At 47.4% G+C, this 16,361-nt stretch overlaps 1 protein-coding gene across 8 annotated transcripts in view; it reads left to right on the top strand.

Moving 5' to 3' along the window:
• FRMD4A (FERM domain containing 4A) overlaps positions 1–16,361 on the top strand; it is a 362,715-nt gene that overhangs the window by 251,418 nt on the left and 94,936 nt on the right. For all 8 annotated transcript variants that reach the window (XM_048062551.2, XM_048062552.2, XM_048062549.2 and 5 more), the window contains exon 3: positions 12,923–13,017. In XM_048062551.2, coding sequence (XP_047918508.1) covers positions 12,923–13,017 — 95 coding nt within the window. The remainder of the gene's footprint in view (positions 1–12,922; positions 13,018–16,361) is intronic.

The raw sequence follows: 16,361 nt of genomic DNA, 5'->3' as shown, positions 1-16,361 counted from the left end.
TAATGGTGGAGCTGGTATCAGCATCCCGCCCTAGATCCTTTCCCTCTTCCGATATTATACACTCGTCCTCCCTTTCCCTCTTCCCGTGGGACATTACCGGCAATGGGATTACTTCTTTTCAGAAATCAAATTGCCTTTGTTTGCTTCCTACCCCTCCTACTCAGAAAACCCTTCCACAGTTCTCTATAAAGTCTCCAAGCTTCTCCTTCCACGGTTCATTACGTTTATTGGCTAATTCCGCTATCGCCCCGGTACATGGGTCATCATCCACATTTGTATGCTTTTACATTTTCCAATTATTTCCTCAGTCGCAGTTCATCACTAACAGTTTTTGCCCTGCCTGAGTTGTCTCCTAATCACTCCATCTTATTTCTTCTTTATTCTTTCTGTGTGAAAAACAGATTTTTTGTTTTTTTTTTTTTTTGCTTTTAATAAAAGAAGCTGACTATTTCATCTGGTCTGGAAGCGTCACTCATTTTACCCTCCTCCTTTTTAATGGGCCTGGTTTATCACCAGCACTTCTTTGCACAAATATCAGGGGAAATAATCCTTTCTCATCCCCCATTAATTCCTATGGTGAGCAAGTATTAGTTTGCTTGCTTCCCCTTCGAGCTGCGGCCAATTATCAGTACTCTCCGTTGTCTCCTCCTTTATTTATGGGGGTCACTGTGTGACGATGGTGAGCCTGCGGTCGGGAAATGAAGCCGAATGTCAGAAAATAATCTCATCCCCTTCTTGTCCACCACCAGATTGTGTCTTCAAGGGTGTAAGGAGCAGAGCCGCTTGGAGGGGGCAGTGGTTGGACCCACTGGAGATGTGCACCGGGATGGTCCCCGTGCTTTGGCTGTGCTGTGTTTAGTGTTCCCTGTGATAGTTCCTCAGGTATCACAGGAGAAATGACTGATAAGAATGGACTGAAGGAGGTCAATGGGCTAATCTGTGGTTTTTATTCGAGGGAGTATTCTCTTGCTCGGGGCACAGAAGGGATGCGGGAAGATTTCCAAGAGAAGCCTTGAGGTGGGCAGTAAGGCCTAGGCCCACAGCTTCTCACAGTGGAGGTGCTGATATCTGTGTCAAATAAAGGAGAAAAATCCCATGTTTTCTCAATTCCAGCAGACTCAATATGTTCTCCTGTCAAGTCTGCACGTGTGTAAATAGTGGCTCTTCTCTACCAAATTCCTCAGAAGTGAAATGTGTTAGGTTCAGTAAGGCCCCACAGTAGACTAACAACAATCCCAGCACACACACGTGTACCATTGCACATTTAAAGCGGTGAAAAAGAGCATTAACTGCATCTTTCTTCAAGTATCGGGGGACTGCTTTAGTCTTAAAAACCCACGGTTCATAAAAAAAATTCAGACCACCCAGAGATGGAAGCGGGACTTGCCTGTGTCCAGGGTTTCTCTATTGCAACTTGCTCTGCTCCACCAAGGGCCCCATCCCTCTTCTGCTGCCCAGGGGACCCAGCCAGCGTCCTCGCTGTGTCCCAGGACATGCTAGGCAAGGACAACTCTACTTCTCAGGGCACAGGTGGTTAGCTCCATCTATAGGTTCTTAATGTATGGATGCATTAGGGAAGACTGCAGGCTGTGTTTAACACGAGTAGCTGAAGGGATGGGGGTTTCTGTCCTTTTTTAGGTGACAAGTTGTTGGCTTCCCCAGTTCCCCTCGAAATAACCATGGTTTTATCACTACGGTTTTGATCCTTGCTTTTATCAGCACCTTCTGCTGGCTCAGGAAGTAAAGGCTGCCTTGGTGGCTTATGAGGAATCATAAGGACTTTCTGTCTTGCAGGACAGGTGTGTTAGACCCCCCCCTCACAATCCGTCAGAGTCACAGGCAGCTCCTAGCCATCACATGGGTGAACCCAGGGGCCATGCTCATTCAAAGGAATTTAGAGGCCAGACTATCTGTGGGGATGTAAGCAGAGAAGCACTGAGCTACTGTGCTGTGAGAGCTGGACCTATGCAAAGCATCATTCCTTTATCCAGCTCCGAGGTTAGAGTAATTTATGTAGCGATCCCATTTCTTGCTTTCTCTGACCAGTCAGCTCCCTGGAGTGTCTGAGTTTTGCCACCAGGCATTAAGCAATGCAACGAACATCTGGCAAGTGAGGTTCAGCTTCTCTCTCCTGACCTTCCTAGGGGAAGAGCTGTCTGCCTGATGTGCAGTATTTTCATGGCATGTTTTAAGCCAGAAGCTTCAGAAAACCATGGTATGTTCTTAATATGGCAACTGTATATACCACAGGTGATTAAATTGATGAGAAGATCCAGGAAGACCGATACAGTTCAACTCTAAGCTCGTTAGAGAGGAGGTATCTCATATTGCTGTATATTTGCAGAATCTAACAATGCAGTCAGCTCTCATGACTACATCCCTAGGTACAAGAACAGATAGAGATAAATGCACAAAAAATATGCATCCATTATCCTTCTGAAGGCATCCCCCTTCCCCACTCCTAGAACATCAGGACTTAGCTCTCTTTAAGTTTAATTAGTCTCTCTGCACTTACAAATGGTGTGCAGGATAAAATGGGAAGATCTAATTCTATACATCAGACCTAGTGTTATCATTGATTTTATTTATTTTAATTGCCATTGGATTTGCTAAAATCTGCACTAGCTTGTCATGATTCATAAGATAGTCTTGTAGGTTTTCCTGCTTTTTTAATAAATGATTTTAATGTGTTTAGAAAATGTGCTACAAAAATAAGCATTCTCTTACCTTATCAAACACTTTTAGCAATGAAGAAGTGACTTTGAGTCATGATGGAAATAAACATCCTTATTCAGGAGAGACTTTTTAAAAACAAATAGAACGTAAGAATGCTGCTAAGCTTATATGTCTCGGGAAATTATTTTTTTCTTTTCCACATCAGCAATAAGAGACCGAGAACATTTCCAAGGACCAATTTCTGTAGGCTGGGTGAGGGAGATGGACATTTCTACACTTGATTTGAAACTGGATGAACTAGAGCGCTTCAGAGGTTTACAGTCGAAAAGATAAATGGATTGTGTGAGCTGTCCAATTTCATTATGTGCCCCAACCAAAATCTGTCTTTAATGTTTGATAGAATTATGATCAAATATTTCAAAATAAAAAATGCTGACCTCCGTAAAAATTGTTGTTGACCTTGTCAAGGTAGCTTTAATACTTTGAAGGAATACCAACAGCCTCTCAGTGATATAAAACTTCAACAGATGCTCCCAAATCAGAATATATATAGAAGGCAGCTGGTTATTCACACTGACCGAGCTCTTATCAAACCCTGTTGTCAGCTGAGTGTGAAATGGATTCCTGCCACTGAAAGTTGGCTCTGACACTCGCTTCATGCTCAAAGTTTGATTTGCCACGTGTGATACAGTTGGGAGGCTTAACACACAATTGATTTTCTTGCAGCCGTTGACTACCCTTTTGCAAAATTATACAGATCTCCAGGAACTGAAAGGCAAGCACACGCGAAGACCCAAAATTCTTTAAGCCAATCATTTATGATACAGATTATCTGCATAAATTTGTCATGTCAGAAGTGCTTTCTCAAACTAGGCCATATAACTTTCAACCCAGCATGCTGCAAAGAATGCCATATCCATGTCTTTTCTCCTCTGCATTTAGACAAGGGTTTGAACCAAAGCCCTGTATACAAACCCTCTTAATTCCACAGCATGTGCAATTTACATCGTGAGCTGCTTCAATTTGTATTAATTTAGCAACAATCTCCAGTTGGAGTGCTCCATCTAATCTGGGCTCTGTATCTATCACTGCTCTACGTCATGCGCAAAGGAAAGTGAAATATCCTCTGCAGCCTCCAGTTCTGTGATAAAAGCATGAGATATGCTTACTCTCACTTCATTCTTTGCTTGCTTAAATTGATTTCAGATAATGGCAATGAAATCCAAAATTCAGTCACTGTCTCTGCTAGCATGGCCCAGTGGCAGCCTCCACAGGTTAGGTGCCTTTGTGCTGCAGAACAGACACAACCCACACACATCTCTGTTGCTTGGCCAGCTTGGGGTGCCCTTCGCTGTGGGACAAAACCAAGGGAAGGGGACAAAGCCTCATGCTCTGCCAGCTGGATTTAAGACAGCATTGTGCAGGGCTGGCTGGCTGTGGTTAGGTGACAGGCAGAAAGGATGGGATGCACTGTGCATGTCTGTGCTGTGTCTTGTAATCTGTGGAAAACATTGCTACAGAGCCTGATACCACGTGAGCTTACTATTCTAGGAATATGTGCAGTCTGGGTTGGTTCAACTCGTTGTGACAACTGATGGCCAAATTGAGCCCATCCTTTCTCTTACTTTGCTCAGAGGGGAGGAAAATCAATGATTTTGTCAGTTCTAGTGAATGAAGAAAGAACTTGCTCACTGGCTCATGGGCTCGGCTTGTATCCACCTAGCTATATTCTTTTGCTCTAGAATGAGGTGGATGGATCCATACCGACATCTAGATATGGTTCCTGGGCAAAGCTATCCCACAAATGGTGCTTGGGCATTGTCTAGGAGAACAGAACTGGCAAGTGATGGCTGTGCAAGTGATGCTTCAGGCTGGAGATCAGCCACGTCCAAGCTTTCCTCAGTTTCCTGGTACTGACATAGCCAGGGCTGCTAAATCATGGTGATAGGCATGCCAAATAAACCCAGTCCCAGTTATCTGGGGTATAGGTGAACTGGGAGATGCTTAAGCCACTGTGACCTTGAAAATAGTGTTTTGTTTTGAGTGACAGATGTTTCTGTCTTCCCCTTTTCTGAAACCGGTCTCCAACCAGGGCAAAGTCTTCCTGCATGTGGGTATCTTCCTCCAGCTCTGCGAATCTATTGTCCATACGCTTTTCATTTATAGCTGGAAATCCCACAGATGTTTCATGCAGAAGGAAATGGGAAGCTATTCAATAGATCATTAATGAGTTCAAGACATTGACAAGGATTTGTGCGAGCGAATCTAGCCATCGTAGCTGGGAATGTTTTTATCTGCTCTGTGGGAACTAAATTTGCTCAAAAGCTGATTGTTTGGGTTCACATAAGTGGGCACCTTTTTTTGTACTAGCCCTTCCGAGTTTGTACCTCGTAAATTTGCTCCATATTCCCTGAAAGCTCAAAGAAACTCTCAGTCAAAACTGTCAAAGTTGGGATGGATTTTCATCAAAGCCAGGCTAATCCAGAACGCAGAACGCAGCCCCGACAATAACTATAGAATCTTCCATGGAGTCCAGAGTAGTCTCCTGAAAACACAGCGTTTGCTCGAGTAAACACATAGCACAGCAAGCAGCCAGCCAGGCTCATCCTCAGGATTGCCTTGTAAAGGACAAACCAGATTTGACATTGTGCTAGGTTTTGGGAGAAACCCAAAGAGAGAGAGTAGGGGAAGGATCCGTTTCCTCCAACCCTCTGAAAACAAACCTAGAAAGTTTAAATAAAGGATAATAAAAGTTGCATGCACAAATTGACTCAGGGCAACTTTTAAACTTGCTCCAGTGATGTTTTCATGGCTGACTGGCCGAGCCAGCAGTGACCTTGGCAGTGCTACAAAAGCAATTTTGACATCAGTTAGCATAAGGAATTCCACGCTTTCCATCAACCCCCTCCTAAAGAGCCAACTGCTTGCCCATGCAGACTGGGTTTCCTTCTGCGTTTGGCCAAACCTTCTCACTCTGCTCCTGGCCGGTATTCAGCTGCAAAGGACTCGAGGGGAGCTGCAGTGCTGAGCCAAGGGCACAGACGAGGAGGAAGGAGGAAGGGCCGTGAGGTGGGAAGGCAGCGTGGAGGAGGAGAGGAGGACCGTAACAAGTGTGCTTCTGTGCGAGGTCACATCCCTGCGAGGGGATGAATTTGGGGTTGAAATGAGATGGTGCGAGTAGCAAAGCCACCACACAGAGAATATTCTCTGCTATCGGATAAAAGGGGATTTGTCTATGTATCGCCCAAACCGGTGGATGGATTAGCTACAAGACAAGCACGTGATGGATATTACCCTGCACAACAAACCTCCTTTGCTGCCCAGAAAGTTTATCAAGGGGGAATTCCAGGATTTGGGCCACTTGCCTCTAGTTCTCAGGCCTGTGGAAATCTCGTGCGAAGTGCTGTGTGCGTGTGCACAGATCAGCTCTCTGGCATATGAGAGGCACACTGAGACATCAGACCTAGCTGAGATGCTCCGTGAGGATGGTGTGTGCCCAGCCAGCACTCCCAAAATACACAGCACAGAGATCCAGGCTCTGGGGGGACCCCAGGCAGAAATACCCGATGGTGTGCTCTTTCTGCTGGCATGCTAGACCACAAAACTCAGCTCAGCCTTCTTCTACCCGCATCTCTTTAGTCTTTCTGCTCTACATGGGAACGGGACCTGCTTCCAGCAGGGCCAGGAGGAGGTGGAGCAGGCAGAGGGCTGAGGGGGGCAGAGGGGAGCACTGAGGCTTTTGTCACGCATGAGAGACAGGCCTGAGCATGGGGCTGTGAAGACGGGCAGATTTCCCATCCCAGCACCAGCAGCAGCTGGCTGGTCTTTTCAGATGCAGTCACCTGAAAACGCTGTTGGAGCTGCAGGGCCATACAGTGGGCAACGGACGAGGAACGGGGTCACTGGGCACCCACGCGGATCCAGCTGAATGGGGCAAGCGTGCAGCTGCCTCTGCGTCGGGCGAGAAGAGGAGGAGGGATGCTACAGACCCCAGAGTGTCTTTTTCCTCCAACTAGCTGTTTCTCATTTGGGCTTTGACCTGAATTTGCCATGCAGATGTGGCAAACTCACGCTTTCTCTGACTACAGAAATAGTTAAGCAGATTCTCGTTGCTAATATGTAGGGGAATTAGAGGTTGTCAGCAACGGTTTTGAACTTAAGATATGGAGTGTCAGGTATTAGCTGAACTCAGAAATGCAGCTATCTGTGAATATTTCTAAGGCGTCTTGTCAGTAGGGTGTTTCTAATCCTTTTACCAAACAGGCTTTTTTAAAAAACTTGGGGATTTTTTTTTGTCTTTGTCTCTCTGACCCTAATAAATCTAAATTCCCGCAACTTGCGGGTGTTGACTTTCCAAGAAAAACGTCAGTGGTGCTCTGTCAGCACCCTCCACGCTCCCGAGGAGGTAGCTAGAGGCAAGTTGTCTCATTTTCCTGAATAAATGAAGGAAAGAGACTTGAGAGCCAGCCGCTGACTCTGGAAAGAGGTGCCGCGTGTGCCAGCAGGAGCGGTGCAGCCATCGCCGGCCCCTGACGCTGACAGGGTTCAGCTGTTTCATGATAAAAAAATAAGGCATTCCCTCCCCAGGCATCTTGCATTTCAATGAATAATTTTTCCCGTAACCATATCTCAGCCTGTTTTAATTATATGCACTCCATGTATTGACGTGGAGTTAAGAAATGGATGGTCAATCCCATAAGGGGAATTTCAAAGCCAAAGCCCCCTAAGTCCCCAAGCCTTCAGCCTGAGCGATTTTGTACAATGTTATCACGCTGTATTTGGATGAGACAGTAGCTGAAAGGACCGTTATTTAGTATTTACACATTAGTATGGAAAGACTTAGGATTTTTCTTTCCTCCATAGTACACAGAATGCGTTAAACTAGAGGATGTTGGCAGAGCCGATTTGGCAAGAAGAGACTTGGGAGTGGGTGACAGTTCGGCGGCCCCTGGATGGGAGATTTCAGAGTTTCAGGCACATGAAGGCAGGGATGGGAGGGAGTTACGGTCCGTAACACATCACGGGGAGATGCTCTGCCTCTTGCATGGGGGTGTACGTGTGCTGCTGGCCAAAAGCAGATAAGGCTGCTGGGCACTGAATAACCTATGCGTCGAGAAACAGAATGGGATCACAAGGGGTCCACACGGGCACCTTCACTGCCCTTCTCCCTGTGGTGCTGCAGCATTGCTCTGTGGCTGTTTTTAGCAGATGATCTAATTCAGTGGGGGCACCTGGACATTGCTTCATTAGCAAATTATAAGGGGTGGCGGAGGGGAAGAACTGTGTGTGAGTCACCATTTTGCACTTCTCTTTCCTTCTGACTGCACTGCCCAAGGCTCAAGACAGATGACAGCTGCTGCTGGCTGGCGATGGAGCGTGGCACCCTGAGGCATATGAGCCCCAGTACTGCTTGGGGCATGGCCCAGGCAGGAATTACTCCGTGTTCATGCAAATTGCTCCTTTTTCCACCTCACCCGTCCAGCCGATGGATGGGCTGCACCACACCCCCCAGCCTACATTTCAACTCGAGCCACTAAAGATGTTTTTCGAGTGCCCAACCTTTGGACGTTAGCGAAATCAGACTGAGTCAACACGACTCAAGAGGATGTTTTGGACCAGACACACTTCACAGCATGTCCTGCAGAAACCAACCTGCCGCCAGACAGCATATGCTATATCTGGACTCATAAATAATGTATGTTGGGGCTTACTGGTGGGGCTTGGAGCCCTGTGGCACAGCCAGGCTTGTGTTCCTGGGGGTCAGCTCCATCTCTTCCCAAAACCTGAGGACCTTCCTGGGTCTGGAGGGATTGGAGGGTGCTGATGGGCCAGCCTGCACCAGTACGTCGTCACAGCTTAATGCCACTGGTTAAGATAGTCCTAGAGTCTGCGCCTGACCACAGCAATGTTTTGGGCACACAATTTCCCCTCCAGCTGAAGCGAAGATGACTGCAAATGCCAGGTTTGCACAGGCAGCTGTCTCCAGGCTGCCAGAAACCAAGTCCGGGATTTTAGGGCAACACTTTGGCGTATGCATGCCTTCAACTCCCTGGATTTTGGGGATGCCACTGTTACTGCCACGAGGAGCTGAGATGTTTATCCCAACACTGGAATAAAGGCTGAGCATGCGTTTTTTCCGTACAGCAAGCAGCTTTTAGCATTGCAGCACTTGGCGCAGCAGCGTCTCGGTCCCGTTACGTGTCTCACTGCAAGTCCCCCCAGGAAGGAGACAGTGGAGGGCAGCGGATTTTTTAATCTAATGAAACGAGGCATTACTAAGCATGATCTAGTTACCTGCTTCCCACAGTTCAGCGTGTCTCTGAGCTGGATGGATGCAGGCGGCGTGCGTCTGCCCACATGTTGAAACCGTGCATTTCCCAGAACCCTCCTGCCACGGAGAATTAGGGAAAAGTGATGAAACGGGGGAGGGGGGAACAGACAGGCTTCTTTGGCCGTTAATAAAACAATGAAATATACTTTGTGTGTGCCCACATTTCTAGGGACGTACCAGCAGCTGCTAATACCATGTCATCTGTTTTTTATTCATGGCCCTGCTGGGCTGTGGGTAGATAATCTCGCTCCATAACTCACTAATTTCTAATTGTAATGGGAAGCTGTCAGGGAGAAACATGCTCCACGGCCAGAAGTGGGCAGCCCATGTCTCCTCTGAGGAAACACACGGCTTTGGAGTTCCTCGGGCTGCTCGAATCCCAGTAACACGGCTTTTTAATCATACTGAATCTTTAATGCTGAAATGTTTGCGTTTATGCTGCGTTTTCCACAACGGCTGGCAGAATGACGTGCTGGAGGTGCGGAGCAATCCTTGCATTTCTCAGGTTTTGCTGACTGAGACGGGCAGGTGTTTGTTCTTCAGGGCCTGAACCGGTTGAAAATCCAGTGGCCCCCTGAGGTGAACTCCAGCCGTAGCTGTGGTGGTGCTCGTGCCACCAGGCCTGCGGCCCCCAGGGCCTCCTCAGATGGCAGCACTGCCCTCTCGGGGCAGGATTTGGCCTGGGTCAGGTTAGGTATTTGAGAGGCTGATCTTCAGCTGAGTCCACCACCAAGTCCTTACGGACTTTGGGCCTGCTTTAGATGAGATGAGCTGTCCTCAGAAGCAGTCTGTGCAGAGCATGGGAGCACGGGTCCCTCAGGCCTTCCTCCTCTGGGGGCTCTTCTTCCCCCAGCCCCCTGGGACCACAAACCCTGTGGATTTTTCTATAAAAACCATCCATCCCACATCATTCTTTATGTGCATTTTTGCAGAGAGGGCCCTTCAGGAAGAAGGACCAGCAGGGGAATCCCTGGCCAAATAGGATTTCTTTGACAACTTACCCCTCCAGCAAGGCACGGTCAGCCCTTGGTCCCCCATCTGCAGGGTTTCTGCTGGTGTACCCTGTCCCAAGCTCAGGCCAGCCAACTACAGCTCAACACATGCCCCTTTTTGCTTTTCCTGAAGCCATTTACATGGGGGACACCAAGAAGGCATGGCCAGGAAGGAGACAAGGAGCAGCAGTGCCCTGGCAGGTCCCTTTATGATGGTCCGGCTCTGCAGCAGTGAGAACACAATTCAGTGGTTGAACGCCACCCGTTATTCATGATTTATGCATGTGGGATTCACAAGCTGGCCTGCAGTTTCCTGATATATTAGCTGCAGAAGGTCCTGCACCCACTTCCTATTGATTTCCCTGCTCTCACAGACCAGTCCCCATCTTCCTCAATGTGTTTGCGACAGGAGTTTTATTAATGCAAAATGAATATCCCTCTGGAAAATGAAGTCCAGAAATTAATAATGAATTAAAACAACTTGCCACAGGCATCGCTAATGAGCTCTTTGTCTGTGCAGCTGACATGAAAGGAGGTCATTGCTCAGCCGATCCCAGCAGCAAGCAGATTAACCACTAACTTGGAGCGCGTGGATCTCTCCGGAGACAGCGGGACGGGCTGCAGCTCGCTCGGTGCCTGTAGGGTTTTCCTGCCCTTATCCCTGCTCTGCAGGCTTGTCTTGAGGAGTCTTTGCTACCTGGAGAAGGCACCTTCCTCCACTCCCACTCCAAAGACTCAGACTGCCCATCTGTATTAAGACAAGGGACTCATCCTACAGGAAAGGACAGTAACCTTGCAGAGCTTAAGAGCGGAGTGGCAAGTAATCTTGGAGGGGGCTAGCAGGGCTTAACTTCACCGCTGTAAGCCTCTTTGGGGATGCTGGCCCCGTAACTAACCTGGCACCGCTCCAGGGCTGGGTCTGTAGCTATCGTTCCTCTCCTTTGTCTTGCCAGGCAAAGGGTTATCCTCCCTTATCTGGCACCGTAGCCCTGGGGCACATCCCCACGGCGAGGGCACTTGTGCCATGCCAGCCATCTCTCCAGGGCTTTTCCAGCAGCCAGGTCTCACTCAGCAGAGAGAAGGAGGCAGATCGTTGCATTTGCCCACCTTGCCCGGGGAGGTGACTGAAGGCTGCTCCTCACTCAATGCCTGTGGGGGGGAAATGCGTTTTTCTGCTCTCTTGCAAAATTTGAAAGCTCAACCTATCCCCACCAAGTGCTTGTTCCAGACTTGGGAAATGCTGCTGTGTTTGAGGCACGCTTTTCCACCACCCTTGCCCTCTCAGGATACCCAGAAAGGCTGGCGGGTGGCTCACTGCCCTGCTTGGAGTCTCCAAAGAGACCAGCATAGCTGGTGTGCTCCTTTTTTGGGGTCATTGAAAGGATCCAAGGGGACAAGGGTCATGACCACAGCCCCATGCCTGGTCTGCTCAGCTCTGAGCACCATTTGGGTGCTAGCTCAAGGGTATGTGAAAGGTAATGCAGCAGGTAGTGTGCTCATAGCAAAGACTCCAGGAGTCCTGCCAGAGAAGTCTGACTTGGGAATGCCAATGAAACTTGTTGCACGCCACCTAATTAATTATCCACCAGGCTGTTCTTCCTTTACAACAACTCAGATGTATTCCGGGGCCGCTTTAAGCTAGTGCTGCATTTAGGAAAGGCTATTGCTGTGTCAGGTACTGGAACAGCGTAGGGTTTAGGGACATTTTTGGAGAGAGGTTAAGAGTCCTGTGAATCTGTTTGGAAGTACAGATGAGGTGTTTTTTTCAGCTCAAACTGTGTTTGTATTTACAGGACAGGGCGATCAATTAGGACAGCAGGGTTCTCAGGTCCTCACCACTCCTTTTCTGCACAGCATCATCATCTCATCTGCCTTTAACAACAGGTTCATGTCTGGGGTAACTCTGACTCAGCTGCTTGGCTGACTTGTTGGGGCTGCCAAGCCTGCGGACGGATTTATTTCCACCGAGGCTGCAGCACAGAGATTTGTAGACCAAATCCTTACGAGAGGTCATCAGGGATCTCTGGGCCAGCTGTGCCAGTGCTGCTATTACCATTACAGCTCTGGGGTCTGGGGCTAGTAGAGGTCTGTGGGATCACAGGAGCACCCACCTGGATCCTTTTTACCCCTGTTTGCTACCAGTGAGAGCTAGGACAAGAGCTCTGTTATGGCCAAGACTTCACTAGCCCAGAAGAAAACACAGGAGCTCAGCAGAGCGGGTGGAGATTCGTACATAAAAGCCAAAGAAGGTTTTGCAGGAAAGGCAGAATTGCCTCGTGATAGTAACACACCTTTTTATATATGAGGTGAGCAGTTTCTTTGAGCTTGGCTTTTATGCTCTTACCAAGGGTATTTTGAAAATGTGTGCTACTTTCCTTTCTTTCCTTTCAACCGCCCACATTTTAGGATGCATCTTTCTCTGTAAATGACAAGCAATGCTGAATGGGAAACTATTTTGTTCTGTCGTTTACTCCTCATTTGGTCCTGTCACATCCTATCTTTTGGCACTACGTATTTTATTAGTCTTATGAGAACGTATCTGTGCTGTGCATGTGAGAGTGGGTGTTTGAAATGTGCTTGCAAAGGTCCTTGATAAAAAGCTTTAACAACTAAAATTATCAGAGAGGCGTGAGTGAGCGGGTCATGGCAAATCTGGACACGGGCAGGAAGCAGGTCTTCTGTCTGCAGAGACTTTAAGCTCTAAAGAGGTCAGAATCACCTGTTTTATATTATTTACCTTGAAGAGAAACTGGTGCTTGTTTCAAGGAGTTAATGTTGCTTGAAGATTTAGCTTGAACACCAGAGGAAACATAAAACCAACAGCAGTGGAGTACCTTCAAGGACGACATGTCCATCCAGAAGCACGGTATCACTGTCCCAAATTTCTCTTTGTTAATCACTTTCTTTCATTCTTGTTTTCCAGCCAAAGCTTTTGGCCAAGGAGTTGCTCGACTTGGTGGCATCTCATTTCAACCTGAAGGAGAAAGAATACTTTGGAATTGCATTCACAGATGAAACGTAAGTGCAAGGAATCAAAGACCTTAGAGGCATCTCTTAGATCATAGGAAATCCAGGGGAGTGTTGTCCAAAATGACCAGTGTAGAAGACCTCTGTACCCCAAGGTCCTAGATCAAGGTCTACAGAGGCGTGTCCCACATCTGAGTCTGACCTGTACAGCCTCTCCTTCAGAAGGCTGGAAGCCTCTCACAAAGAGTTCAGCATTTCTGGAAGTGTACAGGGACAGAAAAAATCCCTTCCTCATCCCATGTTCAAAGAGTTTGTGTCACTGGGAAAATGTTAGCTTAAGCTCCCTTGAACTTAAGATCCACTCGCTAGTTCCAAGATGTTGTTAGGTTGGCAAAACCTTTCAGTTAAAGTGTTAATCACTCAAGCAGGTTTAAGAGTAATGCTCATTTATTTCAAGTAAAAATAAATAAATAAATAAATAAATAACTGATGTTTTAGATCCTAGATTAGAATTTCTTAAAAAAAATTGAAAGATGAAAGGATGAGAAAGGAAGGGATTGCCAAATTTAACATGAAGGAAAAATATTTATAAATATAAAATTTCCATTAAAAAAATAAATAAATAAAAATAAAGGATTCGACCTTGCCAGGAATCACACAAGAGCTTTACGGCTGAGCTGAACCAAAGAGTGGGCTTCTGCCACTGCAGTCACCTCAGGCAATGCTGGCTGCTCACCTTCAACCCCAGCTCCCAGAGGCCTGTGTTCACCGCAAAACTCGAGTTTTTCTCTCACGATAGGACATTTATATCCCTTGTTTAAAAGGCATGTATAAAATTAGCACCGGGTAAACATTAAATGTTTGGCAAATGCTATGATTAGTCCTAGACAGTGACCTCCCAGTCCCTGCACAGTCCCTGTTTCTTTTTCCAGCTGCCTGTTTTCTCTCTGCAGATGCACTTTCCTCAGCACAACGTTTGTGTCCTGTAACTACATCCACTCTATCTCACCCTAGTTTACAGTAGGTTTTTCTGTAAGATGAATCAGAAGGAAGCCCCACGCGCTTATCTTGTCTTAAAAAACAAGAGTGCCAAGCCAGCGATGGGTTCTGGGGACAGCTGAGTCAGCAGCACTGCTCTCATGAGCCAGCTCCACCCTCCTGCAGAAATGGCAGAGAAATGGAAATTATCTGCTGGAATAATGATTTGGGATCGGGTAATAAGGACTGCTGGATAATTGTGCAGGCATACCCACACTGAGCTGAGCAGTGACCGCCCCTCTAGAGACAGTTCCTTTGGCAAGCACCTGCCTGAGGCCATCTCAGGTCACAGCTCACAGGGCGAAGGGATGCTCGGTGTCAGGCACGTGCAGAAGCAGGACCTGAATCACAGGAGAGCCCACAATCTGCCCCATTTCACTGTGAGGTTCAGCCTTGTAGGAGATCTCCAACCCAACACACATCAATGAGACTGGCCCTCAAAGGAGGAGCATCAGGAGACGCTGACAACTTATAAAGCAGGGGGAGAAAATGGTTTCACCAGCATGTTATTTCTTATTGGAGACAGTGAGTTGCTCAGTGGGCGCTGCCTGAGGGGTGCAGGGAAGCCAAAGCAGACTAAGAGATGAAAATTTTCTTGAAAAGCAAGAAACACATGTCAGACTGCAAAACACATAGCAGCTGAGCAAGTCCCAGCTCTCAGCTGAGAAGAGTGGGCACAGGGCTCCCCTGAGAGTGCCGGGCAAGCTAATGAGGAGGTGTCGGCAACAAGGCAGAGTCTGGCCTCTCCAGGGGCCTCCAGGTTTAACACGGAGCAGCCTGAGCAAGGATCTGGGTTAGCAATGGGAAGAAGCAGGAGAGGCTGACAGCGGCTGTCAAGGCCTAGCTCAAAGATGCACAGCAGATGCAGACAGACACGCACTGACCACACAGGATGGCAGAGCCTGAGGCATCCTCTCACTTGGTCACCTTCTCAACCTGTGGTCAGGATGGAGCAGGATGTATTTTAGCAGATGCTCAGCCAGCCCAAATGAAAGCTTTGGGCTTTTTAACCCTCATTAAATCTAGCCAGCCCAATCCAGCAGCAGGTTGGTGTATGCCAGCTAATATAAAACTTGGTCTGTAGCCTTTCTGCTGCCCCACTGTGAGTCTGAACCTTATACTGAGGCTTCCTCACTGCTGTGGTAGTAACCTTTACAAAAATAATATTTGTGTAATACGTCCTCCTCAGTTGTAAAAAGCTTTGAGCAGAGTTGACACAAACAGGCAACTTTACTTGACTGAACACAGCAAAATAATGATATCTGGGGTGTTGGACTGGGTCTTGGAGATGGATGCCCCATGTAACCGTCAGAAAGTAAACTGGTCTGCCTGCACCTCAGATCCCAACCTGTAATGTGAAATGGAAGTAAAAAGAATTCTTTTCTTCAAAAGCAGGGAAAAAACAGTTTCTTATCGTGTGTTTGCAGAGCACCGAAGGCAGCCTTATAACTGATACAGGCCAGAAATGCAAAGAGCAAGCCGTTAATTCTGTGACACAGGCCCTCAGGGGTTTCCTTCCCTCTGCTGATACCGTTCTGCTGAGCTTTCATGTGCCTTCCTTGAAAGGTGCCCATAAGCAGCTAAAACAGGACAGGCTGGGTTCATAAATGTGGTCTGGGGTTGGCTAAATTGCAAGTTTAGGAAGAAGAAAAGCCACTAAAGTATTAAATCAATTCTTCTATTTAAGAGTAAAAGCTCTATAAGAGTAATTTATTTAGAAATGATTTGGACTGGGGATTTCCATTCATTAGTTGCGCTCTATCATGACAACCTGAGAAGAAAATCAATAGGAACAACCTTTGCGTTGGCGACTTAATAGTTTCTTGTGATAATATAGGGTCATTACTGCGCTCAGTGTGACTAAAATTAGATTGTCAGGCTATTACGGAGGAAAAAATAACGCCTCCTTTTTTAGTGATCATAGGAACGCTTTACGGCGTGAGCCATTAACTGAGGGAGAGCACAGGTCAAAAGGGTGTCCTTGTATAGCACGTGGGGCCAAGCTTCATGGGAAGCCAGCAGATCTACACGTTGGTTGATTAAGGGTGAAAAGGAATGGGGAAACGGTTTCAGCTGAGTATGAATCTCCACTAGCTGCTCTCTCCCTTAACACCGGCCCTTACAGCATTCAAGGAGAGAAAGTGGTCAGGATTCCCCTTCTGTTTGGGGCCACACACGGGTTTTCCATATCCTTTGCTTGTCCTTAGACAGGCGTCACCTGCTCCGTGGAGAACTACCAACTTTTGCGTCCCACTTCTCCCCCTCTCCGTCCACCCAGACGAAAGCTGGTCCCAATCCTTTTGCTGATGCCTGTCCTGCCTTCATCAGAGCAGAACCCGCAGAGAAGCTTCTTCAGC

The sequence above is a fragment of the Anser cygnoides genome, chromosome 1 (genome assembly GCF_040182565.1).
Source record: "Anser cygnoides isolate HZ-2024a breed goose chromosome 1, Taihu_goose_T2T_genome, whole genome shotgun sequence".
In the NCBI taxonomy this organism is placed as follows: Eukaryota; Metazoa; Chordata; class Aves; order Anseriformes; family Anatidae; genus Anser; species Anser cygnoides.
The sequence above is the reverse complement of the archived record's forward strand: the minus strand, read 5'-3'. Positions and strand labels throughout refer to the sequence as shown.